General features: G+C 42.8%; 1 protein-coding gene across 1 annotated transcript; it reads left to right on the top strand.

The window, feature by feature from the left end:
• Nucleotides 1-396: 396 nt before the first annotated feature.
• On the top strand, nt 397-6,210 carry LOC129812754 (lysozyme g-like). Its single transcript, XM_055864591.1, has 8 exons — nt 397-747; nt 1,420-1,503; nt 1,608-1,807; nt 4,449-4,605; nt 4,698-4,838; nt 5,090-5,140; nt 5,334-5,495; nt 5,720-6,210. The coding sequence occupies exons 1-8, from the start codon at nt 744-746 to the stop codon at nt 5,827-5,829; spliced, it is 909 nt and encodes a 302-aa protein (XP_055720566.1). The 5' UTR covers nt 397-743; the 3' UTR covers nt 5,830-6,210.
• Nucleotides 6,211-10,239: the final 4,029 nt, after the last annotated feature.

The raw sequence follows: 10,239 nt of genomic DNA on the forward strand, positions 1-10,239 counted from the left end.
GTTTTAGCCAATTATTCTATAAGAGGAACAGGAGCTCAAACAGTAGAACATTTGAGGTGCCAGTATTCAGCTCTGGTGAGCTCCTGCCCAAGTCAAGCACTGCCTATAACAATGCTTATTTTAAAGTTACTTTGAGATCATTGATTTGAGAATGGCATTTACAACTTTTTGTTGTTGTAGAAAATACTACATCTTTGACAGTGGCTAGGTAAACCAAACGTGTGGATTGCACTCTGTCTGCAAACAGGCCTGCATTTTGTAAATTGTGTGCACTACCATTTTAAAGTTTGCCTCAGCGAAATGACCTTGTCACGCGCAGCAATGCACATAATGAGTTTCGCGAGATGCATGACTTCGCTCTTACTGTCACATACAGTATTTGCGCATGTGCACGGACTGCCTTGACGATTTGCACAGAGTGGTAGCCAGGGCACCAAAGCACTGTGGAAGTTGAGCCTCGCGTTTCAATGCTCTTAGTTGTTACGGAAATATACTTTGCTGTTTACTTTCTCCATCTACGTCAGGGATACGCTTCGCAAATTTGGGTAGAGATTGGAAAGAGCAAAATCGAAAGTTAAGAGTCGGTTAGAACGTTTGAGATCCGTTGTGTTGTATTTTTCAACTTCAACAGATCTTTCAGAAATCGACAAGGAGTAAGAAGCAAGTCGTCTGAAATCATATTGCTGGGTTTGTGTGTTTGACTGAGGATCCTCCAGTTTCAAGAACTTCAAAGCGACATCAACATGGGTGCGCTTGATTTATCAATTACTCTGCATAATATTGGGAAGTATTTGCAAAAATTCTTTTATACATTTCTTAAAGTATTTATAGTATTTGGCATATTGTTAGCTAGTAGTCCTTCTCCCTAGATGACATTGGGTTCTCGAGAGCTAATTCTTAGCCAACTGAATTAACTTTACGAAAATGTTGACCTATTGGTTGACGTGGACAGAATGAATATTTTAATTTAACCAGGGAAATCTGTTCTATCCGGAGCTAGGAGTCTCTATGCATTACTGTTTTGGCACATTGACAGCCTACAACAGGGTTTGTACAAAAATGTAGCCAACACTTCAGCTTTAATGTTGTGTGGCACTGCATTGTGGCTGAGTCTGACCCCAGATGAACCCAGGTGTTTGTGTGCATATGTTTCAGGTTCTGTGTTGGTAATCACTAGCTGCCACAGTCATAAACTTCTACAATTTATCTGATTTGAAATGAGATTTTAATCCTAACCTTAACTCTAACCACACTGCTAAATTTATGCCTAACCACATTGTGTTCATGAATTTTTACAATGTAGCCAATTTTGACTTTAGCTGTGGAAACACTGTTGGGGGTTACAAAATATGAAATTCCATGATCTGAAAAAAAGTGGACACAAGTATAGGCTACTTATTCTTCTTGGTTGTCATTTAGCCTCTCATTATAGAAACATTATGAAGGTAGAAACAAGTGGTGCTTCCCGGAGGACAGCAAAAGCTGATGCGGAAAATGACGAAGGTATGCGCTTTCAGGCTATTCACTCACAAATATTCAATACAATATCCAGTATTAATCAAATTCATAAAATAAATGCTATCATTTTCTTTACTGTTTTCCTAAAGGGGTGCCTGCATCTCACAGAATGGCAGAGTATGACCTTGCTGCCATGGACAAGTACAAGGGTCTCATAATGAAGGTGGCAAAGAGGAATGCAGTGGACCCAGCTGTCATCTGTGGCATCATCTCAAGAGAGTCCCGGGCTGGGACAGGACTGGACAAGCACGGCAGGGGGGACAATGGCAAGGCCTTCGGACTTATGCAGGTAGGCACATGTTTGAGGGAATAAGCAGTGGCTTCATATTTAATTGAAATTGTATCTTATTTATTCCCTTCCTGAGGTCAAACGTTGACATTATATTTGATAATTGAAATCAAATTGTATTTGTCACACACGTGTTTAGCAGATGTTATTGCTGGTGTAGTGAAATGCTTGTGTTTCTAGCTCTAACAGTGCAGTAATATCAAACAATACACACAATCTAAAGTAAAGGAATGAAATTACGAATATATAAATATTTGGACGAGCAATGTCTGAGCGGCATAGACTAAGATACAGTAGAATAGGATAGAATACAGTATATACATATGAGTAATGCAAAATATGTAAACATTATTAAAGTGACTGGTGTTCCAATTATTAAAATGACCAGTGATTTCAAGGCAATGTATATAGGGCAGCAACCTCTAATGTGCTAGTGATGGCCTTGAAATGGAAGCAGTTTTTCAGTCTCGGCCCCAGCTTTGATGCACCTGTACTGACCTCGCCTTCTGGATGATAGCGGTGTGAACAGGCAGTGGCTCGGGTGGTTGTTGTCCTTGATGATCTTTTTGGCCTTCCTGTGACATCGGGTGCTGTAGGTGTCCTGGAGGGCAGGTAGTTTGCCCCCGATGATACGTTGTGCAGACCACACCACTCTCTGGAGAGCCTTGCGGTTGAGGACGGTGCAGTTCCCGTACCAGGCGGTGATGCAGCCCGACAGGATGCTGTCAATTGTGCATCTGTAAAAGTTGGAAGGTTTTAGGTGCCAAGATTAATTTCTTCAGCCTCCTGTGGTTGAAGAGGCGCTGTTGCGCCTTCTTCACCACACTGTCTGTGTGGCTGGACCATTTCAGTTTGTCAGTGATGTGTACGCCGAGGAACTTGAAGCTTTCCACCTTCTCCACTGCTGTCCCGTCAATGTGGATAGGGGGGTGCTCCTTCTGCTGTTTCCTGAAGTCCACGATCAGTTCCTTTGTTTTGTTGACGTTGGGTGAGAAGTTATTTTCCTGGCACCACACCCCCAGGGTCCTTCCCACCTCCCTGTAGGCTGTCTTGTCATTGTTGGTAATCAGGCCTACTACTGTTGCGTCATCTGCAAACTTGATGATTGAGTTGGAGGCATGCTTGGCCACGCAGTCATGGGTGAACAGGGTGTACAGGGGGCTGAGCACGCATCCTTGTGGGGCCCCAGTGTTGAGGATCAGCGAAGTGGAGGTGTTGTTTCCTACCTCCACCACCTGGGTGCGGCCGTCAGGAAGTCCAGGACCCAGTTACACAGGGCGGGGTTCAGACCCAGGGCCTTGCTTAATGATGAGCTTGGAGGGTACTATGGTGTCGAATAATGAGCAATAGTCAATGAACCAGATTCTAACATAGGTATTCTTCTTGTCCAGATGGTATAGGGCAGTGTGCAATGCGATGGCGATGGCATCGTCTGTGGATCTATTGGGGCGGTAAGCAAATGGAAGTGGGTCTAGAGTGTCAGGTAAGGTAGAGGTGATATGATCTTTAGCTAGTCTCTCAAAGCACTTCATGATAACAGAAGTGAGTGCTACGGGCGGGAGTCATTTAGTTCAGTTATCTTTGCGTTCTTGGGTACAGGAACAGTGGTAGACATCTTGAAGCATGTGGGGACAACAGACTGGGAAAGAGAGAGATTGAATATGTCCGTAAACACTCCAGCTAGCTGGCCTGCGCGTTCTCTAAGGACGTGGCTAGGGATGCCGTCTGGGGCGGCAGACTTGCGAGGGCTAACGCGCTTAAATGACTTACTCACGTCGGCCACGGAGAAGGAGAGTCCACAGTCCTTGGTAGCGGGCCGCGTCGGTGACACTGTTATCCTCAAAGTGGGTGAAAAAGGTGTTTAGCTGGTCCGGAAGCAAGACGTTGTTGTCTGCGACGTGGCTGGTTTTCCCTTTGTAGTCCTTTATTGTCTGTAGACCCTGCCACATACATCTTGTGCATGAGCCGTTGAATTGCGACTCCACTTTGTCTCGGTACTGATGTTTTACCTGTTTATATTCGGCCATATTCCCAGTCACCTTGCCATGGTTAAATGCGATAGTTTGCACTTTCAGTTTTGTGAGAATGCTGCCATCTATCCACGGTTTCTGGTTATGGTAGATTTTAATAGTCACAGTGGGAACAATATCTCCTATACACTTCCTGATAAACTCAGTCACCGTATCAGTGTATTCGTCTATGTTGTTCTCGGAGGCTACCCGGAACATATCCCAGTCCGCATGATTAAAACAATCTTGAAGCGTGGATTCCGATTGGTCAGACCAGCATTGACTAGTCCTTAGCACAGGTACTTCCTGTTTGAGTTTCTGCCTATAAGAAATGTCTTGTTTTGCATGCTTTGTACAAAATAATAAAATGCAGTACTACAGGATATTTCTTAACGTAGCTCTTTATTAGCTAGCTATAACTGGCATGTTCACGTATCGCCAACCAGGATCAAACTGACCATGACCTAACCATTTGGGTGGTCTTAACCAATCATAGCACATTATGATATGGCGGTAAAATGCATCCAATTATAATTCAGTATGTTTACACATATGAATATTACAGGAAACTCATACATTTCGTGACCGCCACAGCCTTGGTGATTTCTGTAAAATATCACACATTTTTACAGATTGACACCACCCCAGCCCCGAGCGGTGGCGGGCACACTCCAAAGGGGGAATGGAACAGTGAGGAGCATCTCCAACAAGGCACTGAAATTCTGATTGGGTTCATCAAAAGAATCCAGAAGAAATTTAATTCATGGACCAAGGAGCAGCAACTGAAAGGTAATACTCTTTTTCTTTGAGTTTTTTATAGAAATAATGAATATACCTATTTCAATTGAATATGCAACTATTGCAATATGTTGTTTACCCAGGGGGAATAGCAGCCTACAATAAGGGAGAAGACTGTGTAGAGTCATATGAGGAAGTGGACGCTCATACCACTGGAGTGGACTACTCCAATGATGTTGTTGCCAGAGCTCAGTGGTTCTACTACCATGGTTATGCTGAAACAAGTACATAACTGTTATAAACCATTATACACATGTTGAAAATTAGAAATACACCAAATAATAATTACACTGTGTGGTTCAACTTCAAACCGTCTCATCCAAGTTTCTTGTTTAGTTAAATCTTTCAGCAAACTCTTATGGTTCATACCAAACAGTCTCAAATTCAGTTTATTTAAAAAAATGCTGATGCTATAATGTACTGAAAATAAAAAATTCTTGTTCATTGTATATACTCTGTTTTCTTCCCTATTCAGGAAACTGTGGCATTATAGTAGCAGCTGCCGCAACAGCTATAGTGGGAGGAGGTATTAACATTGTACTTTTCATAAAGTAAAATGTATCTATATTATCTTGATAGTATAGATTTTTTTAGTGGTTGATTTTAGTTAGATAACAAGAATTTACAAACTTATATAAATGTAAAAGTATCATTGGAATGTCACATTGTCAAACTGAGGTTGGCTGTGTTTTAAAATGTTTGTATGCCTGGCCTCACAGTTTCTGCTGTTGTCCTGGCACCAGTAGTCCTCACAGTGATCGGGTTTGGTGCTGGCGGGATTGCAGCTGGATCAACAGCATCAGGCATGATGTCTGCCGCGGCCATAGCCAATGGAGGTGGGGTAGCAGCAGGGAGTCTTGTTGCTGTTCTACAGTCAGCAGGTAAAGATTGAACCAAAGATGAACAAAGATACAATATTCCAATGAGTTATGAATAAAACCATTGACAGCTAAGATGATGGTGGGGTTTCTAACTGTTACAAGCTCATACGACTGAACAGAATGGATCATAGATTGTTTTGATTTTTTTACTCTAATGCATTGGATGTTTGTAGATCTCAGATGTGAGTGAGACCGTGCCAGACATTGTGTGCTATTCCCTCAAGGTGCCGTAGGGCTCTCGGGGACGGCCACAGCGATTGTTGGAAGTGCGGGAGCAGCCATCGCAGGAGCAGTAGGAGGATCTGTGGGATGGCTCAAAACAAAGTTTTCTTAAATGTTCCATAGAGGCTTTGAAGAACACCTGTCAGTAGTGAAATACACCCTCACGCTGTTGATACTGCATGCTTAAAGTATTCTACTTGTCAACTGCCGTTAACTGCCGTTAAGAAAAACAGGTTTTCTGTAGGAAAGTCTAAAGTTCTTTGTGAGGATTGTTCCCTAATTTTGCAGTTGAAATGAGCTCAATGGTTCTACAGCCATGGTTATGGTAAAACATTTTTTTACTGTTATTGACCTTTGTAGACATGTTGAAAATTATGAATACACCCAGTAATAATTACACAACTTCAAACATTCACATCCAAGTTTCTTCTGTAGTTGAATCTTTCAACAACTTGTCATTGCGCAATATAATTAAACATTTCTTATTTTCTGACCTTTTGGATTGGATGTGTTTTAGTTGACTGTCTTGGTGGACTGTGCCTGGTCTATAAGTACATTAGCATAGCATGGGCAGTGGTATGCTAGTATTACTATGCCCTCAAGGTAATGATCACAATGGATCTCTGTAGTTCACCATTACAGACTTAACACCATAGAGATCCTATTATTCTTCAAGTATTGTAATTTCTAATTATGCGTAACACACTTCTGTATCACACTAAGGATGGTGGAGCTGTGCTTTATGGAGTGGTATGGAAATTCATCACAGGGTCACACAAAGTCAATATTAAATTAATCATTCTTTATTATCAGCAAGCTGGAGAGGTTCCAACAAAGGTAATGCACCACAGTACATTCTCTTATTATAGTGCCTACACAGACAAGTTTTATTTGAATGATTTAGCTTATTCATTATTCTTATTTCATTGTTAACGTTTGGTTCATGCATGTGACCGACCAATACCTAACAAGGCTTCTTCTCTACAAGCTGAAATCTTGAAACTGAGATTCCTTTCATTCTCCAAACAATGTTCTGGGCGTACTGCCAAATTGCTTTATACTGATAGTGAGGATTCCTCCCATGCACGATCAATCAGTCACTTCCATGAACCCAGTCTAATTGGTTATTAGACATGAACCCAGTCAAATTGGTTATTAGTGACAGCACAAACATAACATTTTTCTTCACGAGCCAATAGTATGTTTAGTCTACTTGGAACGTGAAACTCTGTAATGTTCTCTTTAGCAGCTACAGCATGGGGCACACTCCTTTGTACATGGGGAGATGTTATGAACTACACACTGCATTTAGAAAATACTGTCAGATGACTTATAACAGCAGAATATTATGATGGTTATAGTATGTTTTTAGTATGCTTAGCTATGTGTGCTGTTTTTACACTGCTGCAACTGAATTAATCAGCAATAAAGAATGTCTGAATAAGTGCTTGACTTGGGCCAGAGCTGTCCAGAGCGCTTTACCAGCACATTTTTTTGCGTGAATTGTGTACCGGCTCCTCTATAATTATTATTTTTTAAAGCCTATTACTTGCCCAGACTCAAACACTGAGGCAAAGAAGGTTGATTAAATCGAAATGAAGTCGGGATCTGTATTGAATAGCAATGGAGAGTGAGCATTCATTTCCTGATTCCTCTTTGCTAATGTTTATTTGCCGCTAGTCTATGGCCTTATTCGAGAGCATCAAAACGACTGCAGCCGACTGACTGATCTACAAATCACCTTTCATCATAAATAACAACGTATTATTTGTAGATCAGTAAGTCAGTCACAATTTACCCATGATACATTGCGGTTTTGATCCTCTCGAACGCGGCTTGTGAATCTGTGCATGACACTAGACTGTTCGAGATTGCACCAGCCTGAATGCAGTTTACAATTGGCTCTTTCATCCCCCTCCTCTCACCCTGTAACTATTCCCCAGGTCGTTGCTGTAAATGAGAACGTGTTCTCAGTCAACTTACCTGGTAAAATAACGGATAAATAAAAAAATGCGTATGATGCGCTGTTCCAAGTTCTCAAGTTAGGGTTTGTAAGATCATGAAAAGTCATTGCAATTAGTTTAATCATTTTTGTTAATGTAATTTATGAAGGCACACTTTTAAATATTATGAATCACTTAAATCTACATATCATCTGAATTACCCTGCAGTGAGTGTACTGCGTTTGTGCCAGTGGGCTATATATACACTGCTCAAAAAAATAAAGGGAACACTTAAACAACACAATGTAACTCCAAATCAATCACACTTCTGTGAAATCAAACTGTCCACTTAGGAAGCAACACTGATTGGCAATAAATTTCACATGCTGTTGTGCAAATGGAATAGACAAAAGGTGGAAATTATAGGCAATTAGCAAGACACCCCCAATAAAGGAGTGGTTCTGCAGGTGGTGACCACAGACCACTTCTCAGTTCCTATGCTTCCTGGCTGATGTTTTGGTCACTTTTGAATGCTGGCGGTGCTTTCACTCTAGTGGTAGCATGAGACGGAGTCTACAACCCACACAAGTGGCTCAGGTAGTGCAGCTCATCCAGGATGGCACATCAATGCGAGCTGTGGCAAGAAGGTTTGCTGTGTCTGTCAGCGTAGTGTCCAGAGCATGGAGGCGCTACCAGGAGACAGGCCAGTACATCAGGAGACGTGGAGGAGGCCGTAGGAGGGCAACAACCCAGCAGCAGGACCGCTACCTCCGCCTTTGTGCAAGGAGGAGCACTGCCAGAGCCCTGCAAAATGACCTCCAGCAGGCCACAAATGTGCATGTGTCTGCTCAAACGGTCAGAAACAGACTCCATGAGGGTGGTATGAGGGCCCGACTCCCACAGGTGGGGGTTGTGCTTACAGCCCAACACCGTGCAGGACGTTTGGCATTTGCCAGAGAACACCAAGAGTGGCAAATTCGCCACTGGCGCCCTGTGCTCTTCACAGATGAAAGCAGGTTCACACTGAGCACATGTGACAGACGTGACAGAGTCTGGAGACGCCGTGGAGAACGTTCTGCTGCCTGCAACATCCTCCAGCATGACCGGTTTGGCGGTGGGTCAGTCATGGTGTGGGGTGGCATTTCTTTGTGGGGCCGCACAGCCCTCCATGTGCTCGCCAGAGGTAGCCTGACTGCCATTAGGTACCGAGATGAGATCCTCAGAGCCCTTGTGAGACCATATGCTGACACATGCACATGTGTGGCCTGCTGGAGGTCATTTTGCAGGGCTCAGGCAGTGCTCCACCTTGCACAAAGGCGGAAGTAGCGGTCCTGCTGCTGGGTTGTTGCCCTCCTACGGCCTCCTCCACGTCTCCTGATGTACTGGCCTGTCTCCTGGTAGCGCCTCCATGCTCTGGACACTACGCTGACAGACACAGCAAACCTTCTTGCCACAGCTCGCATTGATGTACCATCCTGGATGAGCTGCACTACCTGAGCCCCTTGTGTGGGTTGTAGACTCCGTCTCGTGCTACCACTAGAGTGAGAGCACCGCCAGCATTCAAAAGTGACCAAAACATCAGCCAGGAAGCATAGGAACTGAGAAGTGGTCTGTGGTCACCACCTGTAGAATCAGTCCTTTATTGGGGGCGTCTTGCTAATAGCCTATAATTTCCACCTTTTGTCTATTCCATTTGCACAACAGCATGTGAAATGTATTGTCAATCAGTGTTGCTTCCTAAGTGTACAGTTTGATTTCACAGAAGTATGATTGACTTGGAGTTACATTGTGTTGTTTAAGTGTTCCCTTTATTTTTTTGAGCAGTGTATATATATACACACATCATGTCTAGTTAGATACCTTGCTCTGAAGTAGTCTAATTTATCAATTTGATCCCTGATTCATTGAATGAGGGAATCATTTTATAAAGACAAAACTATTTGGTTGTAATGTGTAATCCTCCAGGATTGCTACTGTATCTGCAGGCTTTTGTTCAAGGCCCGGTCTAATCACATTGTAGCCTCAACATCAGCTGTTCAACAGGACCTTGATAAGCAGACTTGGGTGTTTCAGGACTGGATCAAAAGCCAATTCTGCACACCCAGGAACTCTCCAGCTGGATGGCTGACCACATGTTGACAACATGTGACTAACAGTGCAGTTTTTTACTTTGAGGGGTGTTAAGTGCCTTGATTAAAGGCACAACGGCAGATGGTAGACCTACATGGGATCAGGCACAGCAGCCTTCCAGTGTCAATAATACTGACTTTTTCATGTAGGCTATAATAATAGTCCTGAATATTTGGTTGAAAGTCATGGAACATGTGTATGACCCCTTAACAGTGAATAATCAGAGGTTTCTAATAGCATGTCATTTGTGAATTTCGGTGAACATAGTCTCATGGACCGACATGGAAAAAGACAGCTCCTGCACTTCTTAAATCCCAAGGCAAGCACTGTTCTGAATATGAATATCAGAGATTTGGAATTGTAATGTTCACGAACAGACCAAGAAACCAGACAGTACAACAGTTATTTTTCACAGTAAAAAAAGGAAATTGGAATTCCAATCTCTTTCA

The sequence above is a fragment of the Salvelinus fontinalis genome, chromosome 16, assembly GCF_029448725.1.
Source record: "Salvelinus fontinalis isolate EN_2023a chromosome 16, ASM2944872v1, whole genome shotgun sequence".
In the NCBI taxonomy this organism is placed as follows: Eukaryota; Metazoa; Chordata; class Actinopteri; order Salmoniformes; family Salmonidae; genus Salvelinus; species Salvelinus fontinalis.